This window comes from Culex quinquefasciatus, chromosome 1, assembly GCF_015732765.1.
Source record: "Culex quinquefasciatus strain JHB chromosome 1, VPISU_Cqui_1.0_pri_paternal, whole genome shotgun sequence".
In the NCBI taxonomy this organism is placed as follows: Eukaryota; Metazoa; Arthropoda; class Insecta; order Diptera; family Culicidae; genus Culex; species Culex quinquefasciatus.
Window position 1 is genome coordinate 43,919,333 of NC_051861.1, and position 24,977 is coordinate 43,944,309.

Below are 24,977 nucleotides of genomic sequence, written 5' to 3' on the forward strand. Positions count from 1 at the left end.
AAATTCCTAAATTCTTAAATTCTTAAACTCTTAAATTCTTAAATTCTTAAATTCTTAAATTCTTAAATTCTTGAATTCTTAAATTCTTAAATTCTTAAATTCTTAAATTCTTAAATTCTTAAATTCTTAAATTCTTAAATTCTTAAATTCTTGAATTCTTAAATTCTTAAATTCTTAAATTCTTAAATTCTAAAATTCTTAAATTCTTAAATTCTTAAATTCTTAAATTCTTAAATTCTTAAATTCTTAAATTCTTAAATTCTTAAATTCTTAAATTCTTAAATTCTTAAATTCTTAAATTCTTAAATTCTTAAATTCTTAAATTCTTAAATTCTTAAATTCTTAAATTCTTAAATTCTTAAATTCTTAAATTCTTAAATTCTTAAATTCTTAAATTCTTAAAATCTTAAATTCTTAAATTCTTAAATTCTTAAATTCTTAAATTCTTAAATTCTTAAATTCTTAAATTCTTAAAATCCTAAATTCCCAAATTTTTGAATTCTTAATTGTTAATTGTGTTTTTGAATGTTAGATTTTCGGGTTTTTCGTAAATTTGTATTTACGCTAGGGGTTGGACAGAATTAATGTTTTTATTATTCGTTAAACTATTGACGAGGGTTTTGATATTTTTATCAATAGACTGACAAATAGTTGAGCTAGCGTTCCCACCGTGTATTATAAATCTCGGTTCAATTTGACAGCTGATAAACAAAAACATGTGCTTGCCTGACCGGCGATTTTTTAAGGTTTAAATAAATACTTTAGCGGAAAATAAAGATAAAAACGGATCTGATCCGAAATCAACGGAATCTGTGTGCCATTTTAGTCTGAGCGCCGTCGGAGGAAGAACTATCTTTACAAAATACGTGGACGGGGATGGTGCGGTGGCCGCCTGAAGGAGAAGATTTTTCTATCAAAAAACGAGGACGGAACCAGGAAAACTTGTATTTATTTCGTTCCCCCACAATTTCTTCCCCATTTCCAGCGTCCCCGACTGGACTTTTGCTGTGGCTCCTGAGGAACTCTCTTCAGAACCCCGGGCACACAGAACTACACATCAATATGGCTCACAATCTTAAGAATACTACTAGGAAGAACGCATGAGAACAGGCCGTACGGGCAGACATGGGTAGTTCCTTAATCACAACTTCCGGTGTAGCTTTTGCTAATGAAATCGAGGCTATCATTATGAAAGTTGCAGTTGCAGTGTACAAGACCTGTTACAGGATGCACATGAAAACAATCCCCCTCCTCACCCCTTTTTTTATTAGCTCAATAATAGAAAGCGAATACATTCGCGATGGATGCTTCGTTGGAAAGTATCCCACTAACCGGTCGGTTTCGGTTCTGGTTGAAAAAGTGCAGTCTGGCCGTTATGTTGACACTCTGCTGCACCATCCGCGGGTCCTTCAGCAGCTCGATCAACCCGCGACCGACTGCGTCAGCGAAGAGGACGACGATGAGATGGTCGTCTCCGCGGACAGTTTGAGTTCTTCAATCATGAGACGTTCCTCCTCATCGGTTGACAGTTCCATTATTGTGATGCTCATGTCGTTGATGGTTGGATTGATTAGCTTCAGCAGCAGGATAGCCTCTCAATTGGTCCTGGTGGGTCACGTTGTTGTCGCACTGGCGGCACCGGAGGGATCGCTTGATCGAGAGCCGCTTGTGCTGCGGATAGAGCTTGTTCATCGTGAACGGTTGCTTAGTCGGTTGAGCCAGCCTCTGCTGCCGAGTCGTAATAATTTTCTGCTGAATCGGCTTCGTTAGAAAATCCTCCGGAAGTTCATCACTCGCGATGGATCGGTTGATCAGCGATGGCGTAGCCTTAATCTGCTCGGTCCACCCATCTGCCGACGGATCATCACACCGTCAGCCCGGTTCGATCCGTCAAGCTCAGAAACTTGCTCGTTTTCTGCGTCTTCCGACGCCACCTGCTCCTGCTTTTCATGAAACATAACCGACTGGACTGCAGAAACAGTCCAAACCCAGTCACATACGCGTACTCCGGCTCCGGCCACTGCCCTGTTGCCACTGGTTGCCGGCCGTAGCCATCACAGCACCACGGTGATGGGCCAGTTTCCGCCAAGAACGCCATCACCGCATCGGATCGGATAGAAGTAGTACGGAACGTGGTGGTCGTAGATCATGGCTGGGGTGAACCAGACGACGGCCGCGGCGAGCAGCGTCAGGGCGATTTGGTAGGGGATGACTTTGACCTAAATTGCAACGCTTCAGCATCGTCAGCGCCCACCCGTTGACGGCAATGTCCTACGTGGCGGCGAGTTCAGCGCGAAAAAGATCCCCGTCAGGATGGGAATGTTAGCCGCGATGTAGGACACCACTTCATCTCCCTCGGAGTTTCCCAGTCGGCGATTCACGTGCAGGCTGAGGATCAGCACAAACAACCCGATCAGGTACTGCGCCGGCTAAAGCGCGACATGTACAGCGAGTCGACGATCGGCGCCCACAGCAGCCCACTGTTGAAGTCGGCCTGAAATTTTTAATAATTGTTATCGCGACGCGTAATGCCCGTGATGAACTCATCTCATATCAACCCCATCGAGATAAGACGCATCACCGGCCCAACCATCAACTCGCACCTGTTGTTTGTAGCTGGCGCCGCGATTCTGCAACATCATCGGGATGGCCGCCGCCAGCCCGATTGGAATGCCCTGCAGCAGGTACAGTAAGAATAGGATGGCAATCTTGGCCCAGTCGCAGCGCAGGTCGCTCCGCTCGTGTTTGCCCTCTTCATGGACAACGCTGGCACTGGTTCGTTTGGCCACCAGAAGCTGCTCCTCCTCCGCGTGCCGCTTCCGAACACCCGTCGGGTTCTGTTTCTTGCTGGTGCTGGTCCCGTTACAATCACTTGCAGGTTTATTGTTTCCCGGAATCTTCCAGCCGGCGCTGTCCGTGGCTGGGTTGGGATTGTCGGTGTCCCTTAACCACTCCTACTTCGGGGCGCATCTTTGCCCAGCACACCGAGCGTAACATAACCTGAAAATGAAAGAAATACATCAAATACAATTCCACCAGATCTTTGAAGACGAAATTTTAGTATCAAACTTGAAAAATTGAGCAATTGCCCTACTTTTTATCGCAGCATTTTGAACGAAATAAAAATTGGATTGCGGTTGGTTCTGTGATGAGAATGGCAGCGATTTGCAGTGTTTTGACTGCATTTTCTTCCGGATAGGCCGTTTCCGATGCCTGCTGCTGTGAATATTTTTTTTCCTTGCAGGCACACATATTTACTTACCATTTCAGGGGATTCATCAAACTCAATTTGTTAAGAAAAAAAAGCACCGAACACTTTTTTTCCTTACCGCCCGAGCGCAACAACAGCAATGAAAAAAATGGCGTCCCACACGCATCACACGCTCAAAGAATTAGGGTGGGAAACCAAGGTTTGTCAAAACGGTGAAAATGAAAAGGTGGGTTTGCGTTAATAAATTAACGAAATATCAATACTTTAACTGTCTATTTTAATGTGTTAATGATCTATTAACCTATATGTCCACCCCCTAGTATTTACGAAATTCTTAATTGCACAGTTTTAAGCTTTTGGAAGTTCGACTTATAATTTGTGGTGTTTTTTTTATTGTTGAGCTCTTGAATTTATAAATACTTTAATCTTTAAATTATTATTCAATCTTGCATATTTTTTATTTTGAATTTCCAAATTTTAGATTTTTTTTATTGAGTTTTTCAGTCAGAAATAGATATTAGTATGATAATTTTCAAGTTTTTTTTCACTCTGGTTTACACTCAACCCCCGATGGTTTGAACGGGGTCACTTTTTAGTTTGACACCCCTTTTACACGGAGTTCACACACACTACTGAACGTTTGTTTAGATAGTGTGTGTGAGCGCCGTGTAAAAAGTGACAGTTCGTCACTTTTTAGTTTGACTTTGACCAACCAACGGGGTACAAACTAAAAAAGTGTCAAACGAAAAAGTGACCAACCACCGGGGGTTGAGTGTACTTCATTTCGATCCCGTCCATGTGGATCAGTTGGACATGCCTGCTAGAATCATTCTAGCAGGATTCTAGCAGAACAAGTTCTGCCAGAAATATCCGTGACTGGGCATAGAGTTATCTAAGCCCGATCTCACGCACACTAGCACGCCATTTGTTATGCTGGCTGGTACAAAATTTAACCTCAATCTTTTTCGTGTACACTGAAAGCCCGACCATGGTAATTTTAAGAACATTTGCTAAAAATGCTGCTTAGTAAAATAACTGTGACTTTTTGGTGAAAGTAAACGCAAAAACGGTAGAATGTACAATGCTTCCACAAAATTGCATGGTAGCAATTACGAATTCATTATCATTCTTTCCATATTGGAGGGTTGAAATTACCATACCGCTCTCGACATAGTAAAACTGACTGCGTTAATCAGTTAATTCAAGCACGGAATGTTTTTAGCAAAAATACGTCGGTGCGTGTTCTCAATTTAACCCTACAATATGGTAGCAACTACCATGGTTGGGTTTTCAGTGTACGTACACGCAATACATGCGCACGTAGATAACTCTATTAGGGAGCGTTCTTTTATTACGTAACGCAGTAGGGGGGGAGGGGGGGGTCGGAGGCCGTGTTACGCTCCATACAAAATTTTTAAAATTTGTATGGAAATTTTGTTACGAGGGGGAGGAGGGGGTCTAAAAGTCCGATTTTTCGCGTTACGTAATAAAAGAACGCTCCCATTAGTAAGCGTATAAAATTCCCACCTTTTTTATTTTGAGCTTGAGCTGTCAGCGTGTTTGTTGTGACATTGAAATTTAATTTTGAATCTTGTCAAATTTTGATGCCTGGCGTCAGGTCTTGTTTTCGCGTTTCGATCACATTTCGCAACGAAAAGTGGTGAAAAAGTGGAATAAATTTGGCAACAGCTAGTCGGAAATTGCTGATAAGCTTGCGTTGAAAATGGCAGCCCCACCGCCGGCCGATGGCGGCAGCACCGGCTTCTACGTGTACGTGGGCAACGTTCCGAAGACCGCCTCCGAGGACCAGCTGCGTCGGTTTTTCGGCGAGTGCCGTGGCATTCTGGCGTTCAGCTTCCGGCTCGAGGACTGCACCTACTGTCCGACCAAGATCGCCTTCATCAAGTTTGCCAACCGCGACGACCAGGAACGGGCGTACGGCCTGAACCAGCAGTTCTTCCAGGGCAAGCGGGTGTTTGTGGCCAGCGTCGACTCGGAGGCCAACTTTACGCCCAAGTTTTCGGTGATGGTGAAGAATTTGAACGAATGTGGGTGGTTTTGGTTGCTGGAAGTAGGATGCGTTAGAGGGTTGCTCAAGGGTTTCCTTTATTTCAGATATTACCGAGGAGGACATTTACGAGCACTTTAAGCACATCGGAACGATCGAGTGCGTGCAGAAGCCGGCCAACAACTACGGCTACGTTTCGTTCGATCGTTGCGAGAGCACTCAGCGGGCGTTGATCTTGAAGAACCGGAATCTGAAGGGCGTGGACATTGAGATACAGCAGGTGCGGAGGAATATCTGCATCTTGCTGGAGAAGCCCACCGGACCGCAGTTCGGTTCGATCCGGGAAAAGTGCGAGGAGTTGGGACTGCGTTATGAGCCGGAATCGGAGTCGGAAACGAAGCTGCTGGTGACCAACATTCCGCGCCAGGCGCAGGAAGCGGACATCCTGGAGTATTTCGGCCGGTTCGGGAAGATTGTGGACTGGCAGATGCAAAAGTCGGTCATTTCGGTGCTGACGAACAGTGCTTGTGTTACGTACAGTGACGCGAAAACGGCTCGCCGGGTGTTTTTGGGAGGACCGCACTTTTTCCAGGGCGTGTGTCTGGGTATTGTTGGAGTCGTTAGTTGAACTAAAAGAAATGAAACTGAATGAATTCGTTCTTGCAGATGTGTACAACCCACGGATTACGTACGGAGAGCTGCAGTCTACTACGGCCGTGCTCTTAAAACGGACCAACGTTTGTAAGTACTGTCGTTGAGGCTCTAACTACTTTAAACAATTAAACAAATAAACTCGCTTCAAAATGTTTGCAGTCCTCACCAACGACGAGATCTACCAGGCGATGAACGAGTGTGGCCGGGTCAGCTATATCCATCGCGTCGACTCGACCCGGTTCTGCACGATTGTGCGGTTCCGCTTTGCGATCGCGGTTTCGCAGGCCATGAGGCTGAAGCAGATCGCCGGGGAAAACGTAACGGTCGTGCGATATACCGAACGTAGGTGCTTCGTTGACGTGTTTGAACAATTTCTTCAAATCAAATTTATTTTTCAGCAAATTATCTTACCGATACGGCACCGATTCCGGAAGCGTTCCCCAAGAGTGGCGTCCGGATGCAAAAGGAGGAACTTTTGCGCCGTTTGGTTGAGCAGGAGGAACGTCTCGAGCTGTCCCGGCTGCAAACCGTTCCGAACGAAGCGTACGCCAATCCGGACGGAAAGTTTTACCGGCATGAAGGTTAGTTATAGTGGAAGCCTAGCAAAAACAATTTTAATTCTTTTCTTCAAATCTACAGTGCAAATAATGAACTACCCGATCGGGACGACTCTCGGCCAGTTCCGGGACTACTTCCGCAAGCACGGCACCGTGATCAACCTGCGCGAGTTCATCCAGGGTGACTGCATTGGGGTTGCGATCGTGAGCTTCGATACTCGGCTGGAGGCGCGCCGGGCCTGCTCGATGAACCAGAACTTTATGAACGGCAAGCGGTTGCTGATCCACATGGCCGACGAGAAGCTGTTCCTGGATCCGGAGCTGTGCGTGGGCGTGATGGGTCTGTCGACGGCCACCACCGATGAGCACATTTACGATCGCTTCAGCGAGATTGGCGCCGTGAAGTTTGTGCTGCGTGAAACGAGTGGCCGGGCGGTCGTTTGCATGGAGCACCGGCGCTGGCTGGACGCGGTGATGCGCGTCATTTTGGTGGGAAAGAGTCGGGTTCAGGTGAGCCGATTGTTTGGCGGCCCCGGCCCGGGCAATCCGAACGTGCCAAACAACCAATTTCAGCCGCGGCAGCATGGGCCGCCGCCGTCGCAAGGAAACGGCTGGATGCCCGGGCCGCAGGGGGTTATGCCACGGCCAAACATGATGCCGCGCGGACCGGCGCCGAGACAGGTGGTGCCGTCGCGGCCAAATTTGCGCCAAGTAGAAATTATGCAAGGTAACGGAAGACCGCCGCTGCTCGGGCAGGGTCCACCGATGCGACCACAGTTCGGCAACAATGGTCCTCCGATGATGGGGTCAAATGGTCCTCCGATGATGCAAGGTGGACCCCGGATGATGGGCCCGAATGGTCCTCCGATGATGCAGGGAGGGCCAATGGGGTCAAATGGTCCCCCGATGATGCAAGGTGGACCCCGGATGATGGGCCCGAATGGTCCTCCGATGATGCAGGGAGGGCCAATGGGGTCAAATGGTCCCCCGATGATGCAAGGTGGACCCCGGATGATGGGCCCGAATGGACCTCCGATGATGCAGGGTGGACCGATGGGCACAAATGGCCCACGTCCGATGATGCAAGGTGGACCAGGACCGGGACCTGGACCGATGATGCAAGGCGGACCCATGCGACCACCGGGACCTATGGGAATGGGTCCTAATGGACCTCCGATGCCAGTCGTAACACAATCAATGAGACGTCTAATGCAGGTTGTTGAAGTACAAATGAACAACATTCAAGCCTTCAGTCAAATGCCAATGATTGAGCAGTTCAACCTGGTTCATGGAATCGTGAACCAGTTCATCAATTTTCCGCAGTTTGTCGGTTTGAGCGCAGACGCCAAGATCAGCTATCTAATCAGTGGCGTCAACGGCTTCAACTACGCAAATTCCTTCACACTTTTTACCTATCCACAGCAGCAAACGATGATTTCGATCATTCAAGCAGACTTTCTCAAAACCGTTAGCGCACCGTCGGTTGTGCCCCCTAATGAGGCACCAGTCCCAGGACAACCCAACCCTTCGCAAGAAAATGTCGAAAGTATCATCGACAACGACGGCGTTCTAGCCCCGTGGCAAACCATGAAAAAGACCAAAATGGTAATCACCAACAAGGAAAAGTCTCCAATCTCCGAAGAAATATCCGCTCAAGATCGCTTCGAAGAAGCCGAACGACTTCGCAATGCCAGCGAACCAACCGAAGAAAAAGAAGAAGTTCAGATCCAGGAAACTCTTTCCGTGAGTTCCGGCTCGGATAGCATCCCACCGGCTCCGGCTCCACCGATCATAGACCTCGCCAAGTCCCGTTCCCGGTCAAAATCACCCATGACCCTGCCCACGCAGTACTGTCGCGTAGCCAGACGTCGAAAGTCTCGATCACCACGCCGAAAGAGCCGACACAGGTCCCGATCGCCACGCGGACGTCGATCGCGATCCCCCGTTCGAGCCAGACGCCGCTCTCCGTCGCCAAGATCACGCCGCAGGCTCAGCCCAATCTCTAGGGCTCTCGAGTCCCGCCCCATCTCGCACATCAGCCGTCGGCGTCGTTCGCTGTCCAAGTCACCCCGACGGTACACCCGCGATCGCAGCCCGGCGCGTCGCAGAAGCCACCGGAGAGATTCCCCGCCAGCCCGGAGCGTCCGCCGATCGCGGACTCGATCGCCCCGGCCACACCGACGGCACATTTCACCGCCAGCTCGCCGACACTCGCCAATCAGAAGACCTTCCCCGGTCAGGCGTAGATCGCCCTCGGTCGTGCGTTCCAAGTCACGATCCCACTCGTTGTCGCCCTTGTGGGACGAGGAGGTAGCGCTGGACGAGATGAGCCTGGACGACTTTACCCACGAAAGATCGGCATCACTGTCGTTGAGTCCCATTTCTGACCGGGGTTCACCGTTTGATGAAGACATTGCCGATGATCGTGGCCATAGCGCAGAACCGATAGGATCTACCAACGATCGAACGCGTAAGTAGCGAAAGACTCAACACAATAATTCTTCAAACATTCTTCGACCCCCTTCTTACTTCAACAGTGTTCGTGAACAACCTACCGTACGACACGACCGACGCCGACCTGGAGGAACTGTTCGGCAAGTACGGCGAAGTCGTGTCGCACCGGTTCGTAGAACATCCGCAGAACTTTGAAACGAAGCGGGCGTACGTTACGTTCGATACGCTGGACCAGGCCGTTCGAGGGCTGGATCTTCACCTGAAGCGGCACCGCCAGCTTCTTCTGCGCGTTGCGTTCGTCAACAAGCGTCAGATGTGGCGCGCCGGCTTCGCGGTCAATGTGACCGTTGCGAAAGGTAAGTGTTGTTCCTCGCCGTTCTGGTCATGTCGATAGCATAACCATTGCACAGTGGTCCAGATCGTAAAATTGAGTGGAAGATTGATTTTCCGGAAAAGTGGTAAAGTTTTTGAGCTTTGATTTCTTCATACAAGTTGTTGCAAATGGGAAGAGGCAACTTTCTGCTTGATTGAAAAATTAGGGTGGTTCATATTACTATGCTTTAAAACTTAACCTTCAATTGCTACGTTAAAAAACTGTTATTGGAAGGTTTCTCAGAAGCTATCTCTTGATTTGGTCGAAGACAAAAAAAAATCACAAACATATTTCTGGAAAGTTAGAATTTGAAATTCAGTTTTTTAACGTAGCAATTGAAGGTTAAGTTTTAGAGCATAGTAATGCTCAGGGGCCTGGGCACTCTTAGAGCTCTACAAAACAAATATTTTGGTCGTAGCAGGCGTAGATTGCGAGATAAAATTTTGGTGCTTTCGACAAAGTTACTTGGATTGACAAGCCTTTTGAGAAGACAAAACAATCCCATAAATATTTCACATGTTGAGGTTGGGATTTGGACTCAGTCCGCCCACCGGAATAAGCTCCTGAAAGTCCGCAAAAAAAAGTCACCTTTGTTACACTCTAATAATCACACGGGGGGACCACTCATTCGTCACAGATTACGACGAGCTGCCCATCTACGAGACGTTCAAGATGTGCGGCGAAATCACCTGCCTGTGGACGCGGCTGTTCAACTCGAAGAAGTACTGCGTGATCGACTTCAAACACCGGGACGCGGTTCCGATCGCGCTGGAGGTGCGCCAGCTGCACAACGGCTGGAAGTGTCGCGTGACGGCGATTATCTGAGCCGGGACGGAGTCCTTCCGGACGGGGGAAAACAAACTATGGTGAGTAGGACTGTGGCGAGGGTGGCAACGAATTGATTGCAAAGTATTTAAAAAACACTTTTTCAGAATGTTAAACTAACAATTGCATTTAATTTCGGCGGTGGATAAGCTAAGTTTAGTTTGTAGCTTAGTTTTAAGTTTATTTAGGGCTTACATAGGAATTGTTTCACTGCAAGTTTCAGAAGACAGGTGGTACAACTGATTTATGTAAACATGATGTAACAGTAAGGCACTAAACACATTTAAAAACCTTTGATTCAATATTGAGAAACATAAGGATAGACAAAAAAAAGCCTTTGTGAAGAATCAATCCAAAATTTCAATTAAGTCGACTTTGAATTTTAGTACAGGTAAGATTTAAGAGTAAGATTTCACATGTTCAATCTATCAATTTTAGTATAAGAAATATCATTAATTCTATTAATATATCAGTGTTGCATTGTTAAGCATTTGAAACTATTAATATTTTTGGCAAAAGAGTCCTTAAATGAGAGGATAAAACAAATACTACAAATATAAAACAATGTAATGATTGTACTGCAAATTCTTTTCGAAACCCGGGTCTGAATAACCTCTTAAATAGATTATCTTTTACATCAAGGCGCAAATAAATCTATACTTAAAATTTAGTGAGGGAATTATGATGATGCAATGTAGTAACTAAACACAAATATAGACTACCTATATAAATCATTAGTAGTGCCTAAGTTCGGATTATGTTAAGTTGCATTTATTTTTACTTTGGTTGAAAGAGAATCAAATTCAAAATTAGTTGATAGTTCCACTAATGAAAAATACAGCAGTTAGTGGCTTAGTATAAAAATAATAATAAATAAAACTTATAAAATAATAGCATTGTAATTGTTCTTATGTTATGTTAAAGTTTACTTTCAGCAGCGGAAATTATCTTAAAAACAAACAGTCAAACGGTAACTAGGTAGGAAAACTAGCAAGCGTCAACATAGATTTTGCGGATTTACTGATAAGATTTCTATCTGTGTATGTTGTTCCAAAAACAAAACCAATGTGCTTTTTCTATAGCATCTCATCTACAATCAAACTTACGCAAACTCGTGCGAAAACAATTATCAAGTTTTCAGACGCAATATTCTGTGATTTGCCATTGTAGATGAGGATTTAGCGAAAATAAACTGAAACACTTTTTAAAATGCACAGTGGTCCGAAACCGAAATCTAGCGTGACAAAATTGATAGCGGTCACACGTTAAGATTTAGAGCTTTGGTGTCTTGGGGACAATTGATCAGGGTCGATTGGGGCATCTTTTGGTATGGTGGACATTAGGGTGGTCCTAATTTTAGGGTGGCTCAGAATTTTTATTTTGGCGGGATGACGAGATAACGCTTTGCTGTCTTCAGAAAAGTTGTAGAGAACACCATTCTGAGCAACTTTGCTCAAGAGCACAAAGCTCTATCTTCAAACGGGAAGTTTCTAGAGCCATTTTTGTAATTTAGGTCGAAGTGTTTATGAAAAAATGAGTTTTTTGAATATATCAACTCAGGCTTGTGTCGTAGCGAGTTGGTGTCTTCTAGACATTTGTAGAGCTTATCAAAACACACATTTATCTTCCAAGAGAGCAAAAATCGGACCTTTAAAACGAAAGTTATAGCCAAAATACGACGAAAAAGACGCCAGTTCGAAATGTGAATAACTCGAAAAGGTGGTGGAGTTTGACCTCGTTCTTAGAAGCATCTGAAAGTACAAATTCTAGAGTACATTTGCTGAAAATATCTCGGAGGTCTTTTTTGTTTAACTTATTTAATCTCAATTTGAAAATGAGCATTTTTTAATCGTTTTTTGCCCATAACTTTTGATAGAATTGACCAAAATTCATTTTTCAAGAATAAAAATGTTCATTTTGACAAGCTCTACAATTGTCTAGAAGGGCCCAAAAATGTACAAAATGATCTAGTGGTTGTAAAAGAAGAAACAAGTTTTGGCTGAAATATTTCAGGAATCAACAAAATAATTAAATTTATTCCTGAAATATTTCAGCCAAAACTTGTTTCTTCTTTTACAACCAATAGATCATTTTGTACATTTTTGAGCCCTTCTTGACAATTTTAGAGCTTGTCAAAATGAACATTTTTATTCTTGAAAAATGAATTTTGGTCAATTCTATCAAAAGCTATGGGCAAAAAACGATTAAAAAATGCTCATTTTCAAATTGAGATTAAATAAGTTAAACAAAAAAGACCCCCGAGATATTTTCAGCAAATGTACTCTAAAATGTGTACTTTCAGATGCTTTTAAGAGCGAGGTCAAACTCCACCACCTTTTCGAGTTATTCACATTTCAAAATGGCGTCTTTTTCGTCGTATTTTGGCTATAACTTTCGTATTAAAGGTCCGATTTATACTCTCTTGGAAGATAAATGTGTGTTTTGATAAGCTCTACAAATGTCTAGAAGACACCAACTCGCTACGACACAAGCCTGAGTTGATAAATTCAAAAAACTCATTTTTTCATAAACACTTCAACCTAAATTACAAAAATGGCTCTAGAAACTTCCCGTTTGAAGATAGAGCTTTGTGCTCTTCAGCAAAGTTGCTCAGAATGGTGTTCTCTACAACTTTTCTGAAGACACCAAAGCGCTATCTCGTCATCCCGCCAAAATAAAAATTCTGAACCACCCTAAAATTTGGACCACCCTAATGCCCACCATACCAAAAGATGCCCCAATTGACCCTGATCATTTGTCCCCAAGACACCAAAGCTCTAAATCTTAACGTGTGGCCGCTATCTATTTTGTCACGTTAGATTTCGGTTTCGGACCACTGTGAAATGGAGCAACTCTCTACGAAATCGGCCGATTTCGACCATTTTTATTTTTTGTATTTTTTTATTTGACTCAAACTTTGTGGGGGCCTTCCCTATGACCAAATAAGCTATTTTGCGTCATTGGTTCACCCATAGAAGTCTCCATACAATTTTGGCTGCTGTCCATACAAAAATGGTACGTAAATATTCAAAAAGCTGTAACTTTTGAGTGAATTTTCTGATCAATTTTGTGTCTTCGGCAGAGTTGTAGGTATTGTTGAGGACTTTTGAGAAAAAATAGGTACACGGAAAAAAAAATTGCAGATTTTTTTTATCAACTTTTTTTTCACTAAAACTCAATTTCCCAAAATACGTATTTTTTGATTTTCGAGATTTTTTGATATGTTTTAGGGGACAAAAATCCGCAACTTTTGAGCCATAGAGAAACATGGTCAAAAAATCTGCCACCGAGTTATGAATTTTTGAAAAAATAGTGATTTTTGGAAAAAATCGAAGTTTTATGCAAAAACAAGTTTGACATTACTTTTTAATGCAAAATTGAATTTGCAATCGAAAAGTACTTTACAGATTTTTTGATAAAGGGCTCCGTTTTCATGATATAGCCACCGAAAGTTTGATTTTAGCGAAATATTTGCAGTTTTTCAATTTTTAAAAATAGTGACCATGAGTGACCATTTCTAATTTTTTTTTTGAAAAGTTCAGAAAATTTGCTATAAAATTGTCTAAGAGACATTGAAGATTGGACCTCGCGTTGCTGAGATAGAGCCGCTTTAAGAAAAAGAAACACGAAAATTGAAGTTTTCTAAATCTCACCAAAACAACCCACCTTTTTTTAATGACGATAACTCAGCAATTAATGGTCCGATTTTCAATGTTAATATATGAAACATTCGTGAAATTTTCCGATCTTTTCGAAAAAAATATTTTGAAAATTTTTAAATCAAGACTAACATTTTAAAAGGGCCAAATATTGAATATTACGCCCATTTAAAATGCTAGTCTTGATTTAAAAATATTTTTTTCGAAAAGATCGGAAAATTTCACGAATGTTTCATGTATTAACATTGAAAATCGGACCATTAATTGCTGAGATATCGTCATTAGAAAATGCTGGGCTGATTGGGTGAGACGAAAACTTAAATTTTCGTGTTTCTTTTTCTTTAAGCCGCTGTATTTCAGCAACCAGAGGTCCAACCTTCAATGTCTCTTAGACAATTTTATAGCAAATTTTCTGAACTTTTCAAAAAAAAAAATTTTAGAAATGGTCACTCATGATTACTATTTTTAAAAATTGAAATACTGCAAATATTTCGCTAAAATCAAACTTTCGGTGGCTATATCTTGAAAACGGAGCCCTTTATCAAAAAATCTGTTAAGTACTTTTCGATTGCAAATTCAATTTTGCATTAAAAAGTAATGTCAAACTTGTTTTTGCATAAAACTTCGATTTTTTTTTCCAAAAATCACTATTTTTTCAAAAATTCATAACTCGGCGGCAGATTTTTTGACCATGATTCTCTATGGCTCAAAAGTTGCGGATTTTTGTCCCCTAAAACATATCAAAAAATCTCGAAAATCAAAAAATACGTATTTTGGGAAATTGAGTTTTAGTGAAAAAAAAAGTTGATAAAAAAATCTGCAATTTTTTTCCGTGTACCTATTTTTTCTCAAAAGTCCTCAACAATACCTACAACTCTGCCGAAGACACCAAATTGATCAGAAAATTCAAGCAAAAGTTACAGCTGTTTGAATATTTACATACCATTTTTGTATGGACAGCTGCCAAAATTGTATGGAGACTTGTATGGGTGAACCAATGACACAAAATAGCATATTTGGTCATAGGGAAGGCCCCTACAAAGTTTGAACCAAATCAAAAAATACAAATAAAATCCATTTCCGGTTTTGGTAGAGAATTGCTCAATGGTCATTTGTTGACTGCTTTACATTTACAAAAATGCTGATTAATTCGATAATTTTTTGTGTAATTTTAGAAAGGATTTGAAGAGATTTCTTCTAAATTCTTGAATTCTTAAATTTTTAAATTCTTAAATTAATAAATTCTTTAATTCTGCGATTCTTTAATTCTTTAATTCTTAAAAAATAAATTAATGTTTCATTATTTTAAAATTTTCGTGTTTTTTAACATAGAATTTCATTATAATTTCTAAATTTCTGAATTTCTAATTTTGATTTCTTAAATTTTTCAAGTTGTGAGTTTTTGTTTTTTAACCCTCGATTTTTGTTATACTTATAATATGCTTTTTAATTTTGAAATATTGAATTTTGTGTATCAGTTTTTTTTAATTGCAGATTAGAAAAATTCTTGATTTATAATTTTTTGAATGTGTATTTTTAAATTACTGCAGTTTTAAATATTTCGTGATGTAGGTACAAAAAACTTAAACATCTAATCGCCACCTATCGATTTCGGAAAACAACCGTGCCCCCCTAACATTTTGGACTAGTCGGCGCTCCTGGGTACCAGTACACGCGAAGACTGGGGTTCCAACACTGGAAAAAAATCAAATTATTCGCACTGCAACACTGGAAAGTCCGGATGGATTACGCCGGCGTCCTCGCTAATCTGACGGATGATTTGCCGGCGGAACCTGCAGATCAGGCGAAGTTCAAGGAAGCGAATCGCAGAGCCAAACAGTACATCGTGAGTTTCCTCGCAAACGAGTGTCTGGAATTGGTACGGGAGAAGAAAACGACGAAAGCGATGTGGGCAGCTCTGGACAATATGTGCGCCAAGAAGACTGTCGGGTCGCAGAACCTGGTTTGGAAGCAAGGCTGTATATCATCGCGAGTGCCTTAGGTAGAAAGTCATGACTCGGAAGCAGCTGAATCGACTGATAGGTACTGAGGAAAGGTGAATCGAAGAAACTCGACGAAGCAAATCTGGTTGCTATCCTGTTCCAGTCTTTGCCGGGTTCATAGGGGCAGGGGGGCAGAATGGCCCACCTAAGTAAAATGCGCCAAAAACCATAGAAAAACATACACATTTATGAATTCAGTGTAGTAGGCTTATGCTTAAGGATGTTCCCTTCATTGTTGTATACTTGGTTGATGATAATTTTTAGCTTAGAACTATTGTTTTATGCAATTTAAAAAAATGTATTCTTCGACTACTTTTCCATTGTGCGGGACAGAACGGACCACCCTGCGGGGCAGAATTGGCCACCAGCCATTTTGTCTAATAAAACGTTGAAGTGAGATAAAAAATGACTTAAAGGACCTTTCTAACATAGTTTCCATGAAGTTAGACCACTTTTATGAAAATAGTCACATACCAAAACAAACATTCTTGAAAATAATTTTAATATGTTGAAATAAGACACTATTTTTACAAATAAGCATCAAAACAACTAAAAAATCAACTAATGTTGCATTAAACGTGATTTGTGAACCTACCAGGAGCGACATAATCCATTTAACCAAAATTTCATAACTTTAGATTGTTTTTATAAGGCCGGAAAAGGGTGGTCCATTCTGCCCCCAAGTGGATTTTAATTTAACACTTCCACCACCAAGCCTCTAAATTGATTTTAGGTTCCGTTGTTGTTTTATTACCTTCGTAATAGCTCCGTAACATTATAAACATTGAACAAACTTTTTCAAACAATCCAACTTTCGAGAAAGCTTATTTAAGAAACTCTAAATAAACAACAGTTGCGTGGTTTTGTCAATAAATTTACATTTTTGCTCATAATTCGAAAAATACAATGAATTCAAACGTCGTTTTCGGTGTGGTGATGTTATTTGACGTCTTTTATAAGACCCTTGCCTTAAAGTTGGTCAAAATTCATTATAAAGCCCAAAACCAAGGGTGGCCCATTCTGCCCCCATAGGCCATTCTGCCCTTATCTTACAACATGTGTGCCAAGTAAATTGATTTTTTGTGTGCAAAATCTGTTAAACTGACAAAATACAAGCCGAATTGCTGTTTAAGGTAAGTAAAAAAAAGTTAGGGACCTCTTGCTTAAGTCATAGGTTAAGTACAGTCATCCCTCTTATTCGGAACAGTTTACAGATCGACCAATGTTCAAAAAATCATAGAAAATCGATAATTGAACCTAATGATTCGATTTTACCTTCATTTGAATGCTTTTCTTGCGATTTTTCGAATGCTGTATCGAACAACTGCAAATTTTAACTTTTATATCAAGTTTTTGAAGAAAAATTTTGATTCTTGAAATCCACTAATTTGGAACACTTTTTTCTTACGGATGTAAACAAACTTTGATTCTCTCGATAAGTACATATTTTTTACAAAATAATGACTTCACGCACTGAAACCAACGAAACTCAAGCTTAGTAATGTTTGATGAATGGTCTGATAACTTTTTTTTGTGAAAATATCTGTTGAATTCAGGTGTTCCACAATTGTGGGAGGCACAATAACGTCCCAAAACTATTGTACAGGCAATTTGGAGGCAGTGTTTTGCTGCTCTGAATAAAACAATCTCAAAATGTAGTTTTTTGTTCAAAAAGAACTACTTTTACTAGTGGAATAGCAAGTGAATGTCCAAATAAAGGTCCCAAAAATAGTAGGCTCGACAGGAAAGATGCATTTGGCATGCTATTGACAAATTATCACAAAAGTGTTCCGAATTTGTGGGTGTCCCGAATATGTGGGATGACTAATCATTATTTTCCAAACAGTTTTTCACAAATTCTATCTCATACAAGCAGGGATAGGGGGAAAACGATCGATGACAATAACGCCAGTGCTACAAAAGGGACCGAAGCAAAAACAACACAAGTCAAAGAGTTCGGCATCCGGTAATGTTTAGCGATAAGAATATTATAGTTAGTAATTATACAGTCCTAATAATGAAACTTTGGATATCGTAACTCTTAATCAAACGATATTTAATAAAATACACTTTCTCGGTTAGCCCTTGTAACCAATACAGTCGAAAATTTGCCAACCAGCCAACATCGAATCAAATTTAACCGATAGTGTTTCAATTTAAAGCAAATCTGATTTTTCTTCACACTTAGGTCACACCGGAAGTGCACTCGCGGATATTGGGCAGCGTTTCAGGAAAGTTACATTATGCTCGGGTACGTTCAAATAACTGCATGATGAATGCATCTTGTTTTCGTTTCAGATTTCTTGCAAGCTTGTCGAACAGAGGCTTCGACTTCGAAACGGTTCAGTTTTGCAAAACGAGGCGCAGATTGGAGTGGTTCGAATCCGGGCTTCTTCGGGGCTACCCCCATGAGATTGAAGATTGGCTAAGTTCCAAATTTGTGCTCATTCTAACCACGGGAACCCCTCGCTCTAATCGCTTGAAAAAATCTTCAAAATTTTTGAAGCAAAGCAACTGATTCTCAGATGTGGAACCTTGATAAAATTTGGAAAAAATGCTCGAAGTCACCACATTTTTAGGATTTTTTATGGAAAGTCATGAGCTTCCGAAAATGAACATTTTTGCGCGGTCGGCCTCTCCACAGGTTGGAAAGTAAAACAGTTGCTTTCTTCCATACAAACTTCAAGCGTTTAAAGGGAGTGGTTCCCGTGGTCAAATTCCCGTGGAATTTAGTGATGGGTCAATGTCTGATTTCAGCAGTTAGCTCCGAGCAGGCCCGGATTTTGACCACCCTAGTGCAGATCCTGTCCCAGATACCAGGAATCGGCAGGATTTTGTCGTGTTCAGGTAAGTCATTTGGAATTTTGGAAATTTGGATTTTCAATAATAAAATAAAACTGCAGGACATAAAATACAATAAGACTTATTATATTATTTATTGAAGAATTCCCAATTGGATAGATATTATCAGTTATGAAAAATGGGGTTTTCGGTTATTTTTTATCGTGTTATTTATTTTTTGTTGTAAACGGGTTTTTAATAACTTTTCTGGCTAGATACCACACTTCAACTGAAATTATAAAGAAATACAACATCAAAATATTGGCTGAAGTTGTGATAATCGTTTATAATACCCGTATTGGACTGCAACCAGCAATGCTCCGCAAAGTCAGCTTAGTTAAGCCATTCTGCTTGTCACCATGTAGGATTCTGACGATTATTTTGTATTGAAGCCGCCTTGTTGGATTCAGCGATACTTTTGATTTTCGCGATTGGTTCTTTCACAAGTTGAAACTACGAGCTGCCATGTCAACCTGATACAAGTGGACTTGGTCGGCATACCTGAGGGACACGTGAAAGAAGTATTATTATTTGTGATTGATGAAAAGAACACAATTTGTTGCTATGTAATGCGGTGCCTAATATTACCCTATTAGAAACCCCGCAAAAAATTTGTTAGGGACAGTTAACAAAAACATCGCAATAACCCCTATTTTGGATTTCGAGATACTTGTTTATTTTCCATTTTGATTTTAAAGGAATCGAAAACTGTGGTATAGACATCACCTTCTTTTGCAATAAATTTATAAGTATTTTTGAACTTCAATCAAAAGAATCCTTATTGATAGATTGATTAGATTTAATGAACTCGAAGGTTCTTTAATGACACAAAACTAATAAAAAATTGGCAAATAAAATGTAATGAACACGAAACTATCTAAAATTTTTGTTTAAGTGTTCTGACATACTTTTATTTCAATAATAACTTACTCTCTGATGTGAACTACTAGGGGAAACATACCCATTTTAAGCCTAATAAGCGGTCGTGTTTGAATGATGCTAGATAATCTGGAGTGTTCCTTGAAATTTACTAAAACCAACAATACCAATGAGTAGAGCAACTTTTTGTGAACATTTTTGTTTATTCGCTTTTTCAAAAAGTTGTTTTATTCCTTAAAAAAATCATTTCAAAAACATGTTTCACAAATGTATTCTAATCAGACGAGAATGCATTGGGCCACACCCATTTTTCTATTTTCAGCTCAGTTCTTTTTTCTGCCGGCACTCTATTGGGTCTGCTTAGTGCTGACAATTGTGATGAAATTTTAGGCGAACACTCACGACAAGTAGCATTCATAGAGCAAGTTTCCCAGCATCACTGGCTTACTCCAAAAGACTTGGCGCGTTTGTTTTTTTATGGCGCTTGCTAATTATTGACATGTTTCGGGTTTTTTTTTCAAATGAGTGACTAACTAATGTTCAATAGAACATGTTGCCGGTAGTTGGAAGCAATTTCATATCTCAAGCGCTTTGAAAACGTTAGCGCAAGTGAAAAGATATTGATGGCGACTTTCGTTAAGCAGTTAACCTCTGATCTTGCGTGTGGATGTGTGTGCCACCAAAATGATGAGAAATGGTCTCGCATAATAGAAATTATGATCAAAAGTGCAATCAATTTGATCTTTTTGGCCGGTAAGTGCTATACATTTGCGTATTTACTCGAGGCGGTGCTGTTGCTGGTAAGTTTATAGCCTAAATAGTATTTTTGGAGCTTTAATCGAGCATCAAATTCTCCATATGACGAAGATAGGTGTTTGATTAGGAAGGGTATATTTCCCCTATTACACATGTTAGACGAAAAAACAAAAACAATATTGATCCACCATTACTTTGGTGATAAAAAGGGTGATGTCGTAACGGAATTGCAACTGTTTTTGTTAACTTCTAGAGTTTTTTTTTGAATATGTCCTATAAACATATGAAACACAATAGATTATAGGACTTTTTCAATAAAAAAAACTCTAGACTTGTTTGTGTACTTACCTCGATTTGGGATCCGTAAGAAAGCAATTTGGCTTAGTTTGTTTTGTCTTGTACAATTTTTTGCACACCAACATGTTTTGTTGTGTTTTCAAAGACTTTTTCACGGGTACTGAAGACTTTCCATTTGAAGGCAAAAGTCTAGTGTTTATCGTGAGCGTGGTTTTAATTGAAAGTTAAATGTCCGAAATGAAGTACGTTTTCGTTTCCGACTAACTATCCTGTTGAATTGCACTTTTTAGGTAATTTATAAATCATATAAACTAATCGTTAAGCTGCTTCAGGTCGAGACGTTAGCGCTAGACCCGAGTGAAATGATCTGCGAGAGTATTTTTTTTTTGTTCTAGACTTACCTTAGTTCTTAGCGAATACATCCATTGGTTGAGATCTGCTTTAGGCGTGTTTCATCATCAGGTAGGTCTTTTACCGTTATGACAAACGTTTTGTTAGGAAAGTGCTCCACTAGTGTTCTTCAGCTTGACTTTCTTCCTGTACCGTAGTTTAGATCGGGTATTGGCTCTGATAACAATGATTGTTCTGAAAAGCTGTTCTATTAAAGATTCACAAAATGCTCAAAATCTATCTCCAAAGTCCTGAAGAAGCAAGGACATTTAGCAAGGATTTAGTAACTAGCTCTAGCGAACCAGGATCAACCCAGTCAGTCAGCAGCCATAGAACGAACTTTTAATGTTTTGACGTCTTACTCCAAGGCACAGTGGTCGGAGAAGTGAAATCAGCAGAAAAAATATATTGCTGCTTCGGAGAAGCATTTTAGAGCTTTGGTGTCAAAGGGACATTTGATCAGTACAAAATTCTACGACTTTTGGTCATGACGATATTAGGGTGGTCCTAAATTTTCTCAGTTTTTCAAAATCTATCTCCGCACCCTGATGAGATAGGGACATACTTTATTCGGCAGTTTTATAGTACTAGCCATTCTGAACAACTTTGCTGTGGACACCAAATTTCTATCTCCTAATCTGTACGTTCTACAGCATTTTATATGAAATGTGCTTTCTTGCATTATTTTTGGCAATTTTGGTGTCTTCGGAACATATTTGGAGGACTAAAAACGCGTCTTCTGACGAAGAAACTAAGTCGCTAGCTAGTTTTGTTCAAAAGTTAGAGCAATTTTACGTTTTCAAATAAGCCTTTTTAAAATGTTTGTATCTTTTTTTGGTGGCAACCAAATAATAAGGGAGCGTTCTTTTATTACGTAACGCAGTAGGGGGGGTGGGGGGGTCGGAGGCTGTGTTACGCTCCATACAAAATTTTTAAAATTTGTATGGAAATTTTGTTACGAGGGGGGGGGAGGGGGTCTAAAAGTCCGATTTTTCGCGTTACGTAATAAAAGAACGCTCCCTAATCTGTTTGTTGCATTTGCAAGCTTAAGATTTCTTCTTTAAGATGATGTAAAAATCTCAAGAGGGGTTTTTCGATAACTCTAATAAAAAGTGTTTAAATTTTGTAATTTTCAGATATTTTTAATAAGTGAAATGGAAATTTCATACAAAACCGAAGTTTCAAACATTTTTGGTGCCTTTATTTATTTTATGTATGATTAGGAAAACTCCTGGACATTAAAATATTGAGCAGTTCTCTCAGATTTCGGTCATTCGATTTTTTTTGTATTTTTTAATCCGAGTGATACTTTTTTGGTGCCTCAGTATGCCCAAAGAAGCCATTTTGCATCATTAGTTTGTCCATATAATTTTCCATACAAATTTGGCAGCTGGCCATACAAAAATGATGTATGATGCACGGTTAAAAAAATTTTGGTGATTTTTTATTTAACTTTTTGTCACTAAAACTTGATTTGCCAAAAAAAAACTATTTGTATTTTTTTTTCATTTTTTGATATGTTTTAAGGTGAAGCCGTTGATCATTTTCGGAGAAATTTGATCATCACTATAAAATATTCTGTTTTAAATTAAATTTAACGAATTTCAGCACCAAAATGAATCAGCATGTGCTGGTTGTTGCCATCTTGAAGCCACTGAAGGAATTTTTGATCTAAATCAATTAAGCTTCAAAATTTATATAATTTTGTGGCACAGTCATTGAAGTCCTAATTGGCAATCATTGATTAATGACGATTTCCATAACTTTACAAGGAATGGGATAATCGTTACCAAAAGAAATCAGAATGTGTAGGGCACTATTCTAAACAACTTGTTGAAGGAATTTTGTCAAAATATTGAAAGCGACGCAAAATTTATATCTTTGAAGGAAAAATCATGACAATGATGGAAGTCTTCACGTTTAAAGGACATCAAATTCCAACTTTTCAGACATTTCCAGGTTGTGCAAAAAATCTTTGACCGAGTTATGAATTTTTGAATCAATACTGATTTTTTTTAAATCGAAATATTGGTCGCAAAAATTTTTCAACTTCATTTTTCGATGTAAAATCAAATTTGCAATCAAAAAGTACTGGAGTGAAATTTTGATTAAATGCACCGTTTTCAAGTTATAGCCATTCTTAGGTAACTTTTTCGAAAATAGTCGCAGTTTTTCATTTTTTTAAATTAGTCCACATGTTTGCCCACCTTAAAAAAAATATTTTGGAAAACTGAGAAAATTCTCTCTATTTTGCTTTTTTGAACTTTGTTGATACGACCCTTAGTTGCTGAGATAAATATTGCCATGCAAAGGTTTGAAAACAGGAAAATTGATGTTTTCTAAGTCTTACCCAAACAACCCACAATTTTCTAATGCCGATATCTCAGCAACTAATGGTCCGATTTACAATGTTAAAATATGAAACATTCGTGAAATTTTCCGATCTTTTTGAAAAAAATATAAAAAAATAAACCAAGACTAGTTTTTAAGATTTCTTTCGACGTTCCATAGGGAATGAGTTGGGCTACAATGTCCTTTCATTAGGTTTGACCAAAATTAAGAATATACCCAGAATCCAGGGCTGTCTCATTGTTCCTGCCAAGTGCGTCTACAATGAGACAGTTGAATAACTCTGGCTGTAGACATCAGATCGATCAGATATTTTGGTCAAAAAATGTAACAAAAAGTTCATTAAGAAATGCAGATGAAAAAAATACAAAACTCATTGAAAGTTGGAAACCAAAAGTGTCTCATTGATGACTACGCTACGTTACACTATACTACCTTCCCTTTAGTTGTTGTTGTTAATTCATTTATTTTGTAAACAGTTAAAACAGAGTTCCCACGAACACGCCGTTCAATGTGTGCGCAAGTTTTTTTTTGTCTCGGTCGAACACCATCGTCGTCCTTAAACTCTTGCTAGCAAACCTTAACGCGCACATGCACCTCGGATTCTGAACATCAAGTTTGTACTCGGTGCACCTCGCGTGTAGGACGCCGTGTGGGCGACGACGCACAAAATAGACAAAAATTGTTCCCTCACGCTCCCTCTGCTGTAATGTGGTATTTTATTCTCCGCTGCAGTCACAGTTTTCGTCTCTTTGTAAGATACTCGCTCGCACGGCGTGTTTACACCGCGTGCAAACCTTGAGTACGCCGTTCGGGTAGAACTCGAGCATGGTGTTTGAGGTTCGCCTGCACTGGAAACTTGTACGACGTGTAAACGTACAGTGCGTTTCGGGAAGACTGGTAAAAATCAGGGTGATTTTGTTACATCAGGGAATGGGAATAATACATCCGTTAAGTCAGAATACATGTGTAATTTTACCAAAAAAAATGTGTTCAGTTCTGCAGTGTTTAGAAACTTTTTCAGTCAAAATTGTTTTAATATTACATCATCAAACTGCCGTTCTGCGCATAATTGTCCCATGTAATTTTTGGACGACTTTGACCTTTTATCATTTTGAGGTTTAGTTTTACGTATACTTCCAGAAAAAAAAAACACATAAAATCTAGTACTTTGTTTAGAAACTCGTCAAAAACAACACCAAGTCTGTTTGTCCCATCGTTGAACTTCTACGCATGATTGTTCTACCAAGTATTTTCTATCACGGAATCATGAGTTTTACGAAGCATTTTATCTTGTTTACCTGCAAGAGGATTACAAATAAGGGTGGAAAAATGTTAACCGGGGTCATTAGGGACATATAGGGCGAATAGGGACCCACGGGACAATTATGCATAGAAGCACAGAAATCGATCGAAAAATTTCAATCGCGTTTTTCTCAGTTGCCCTTTTTTGACCATGGGACAATTGGAGCCTAACATTCCAAAAGGGCACATAACTTTTGTAAACAATAGCAGGGGATTGAAACTCGTCTGAAAAACCTGTATCATTTTCTCCTTCAAAACGGTGGCGCCGCGTGGTGGTAGCTGCCCTGTTTATTACACTGTGAAATCATCCATGGCTAATCCAAGGAACCAAAAGGTGACAACAGAAATGTCCGTCCAAAAGAGGTACTGCAAAAAACTTATTATTTTTTATCAAATTATCAACAATTCACAATTCT

General features: G+C 40.1%; 1 protein-coding gene and 1 long non-coding RNA gene across 4 annotated transcripts; one reads left to right on the top strand and one right to left on the bottom strand.

Annotated features, from left to right (window-relative positions):
- Positions 1–4,799: 4,799 nt before the first annotated feature.
- LOC6033691 lies at positions 4,800–18,661 on the top strand. Of its 3 annotated transcripts, none has more exons than XM_038252213.1 (9): positions 4,800–5,259; positions 5,327–5,824; positions 5,886–5,960; positions 6,033–6,215; positions 6,272–6,454; positions 6,513–8,900; positions 8,968–9,240; positions 9,895–10,123; positions 17,933–18,661. In XM_038252213.1, the coding sequence occupies exons 1-8, from the start codon at positions 4,935–4,937 to the stop codon at positions 10,080–10,082; spliced, it is 4,113 nt and encodes a 1,370-aa protein (XP_038108141.1). In that variant the 5' UTR covers positions 4,800–4,934; the 3' UTR covers positions 10,083–10,123; positions 17,933–18,661. The 3 variants fall into 3 exon arrangements, with proteins under 3 accessions (XP_038108141.1, XP_038108139.1, XP_001844116.2); XM_038252211.1 differs by lacking the exon at positions 17,933–18,661 and adding an exon at positions 10,190–10,658; XM_001844064.2 differs by lacking the exon at positions 17,933–18,661 and having other exon boundaries at positions 9,895–10,658.
- Positions 18,662–18,737: 76 nt separating this feature from the next.
- LOC119766729 lies at positions 18,738–21,806 on the bottom strand. The gene is made up of 3 exons (XR_005277083.1): positions 20,569–21,806; positions 18,879–19,086; positions 18,738–18,814 (listed from the first exon to the last, which is right to left on the bottom strand). It is a non-coding gene; the product is annotated as an uncharacterized LOC119766729 (long non-coding RNA).
- Between the last annotated feature and the right edge of the window lie 3,171 nt (positions 21,807–24,977).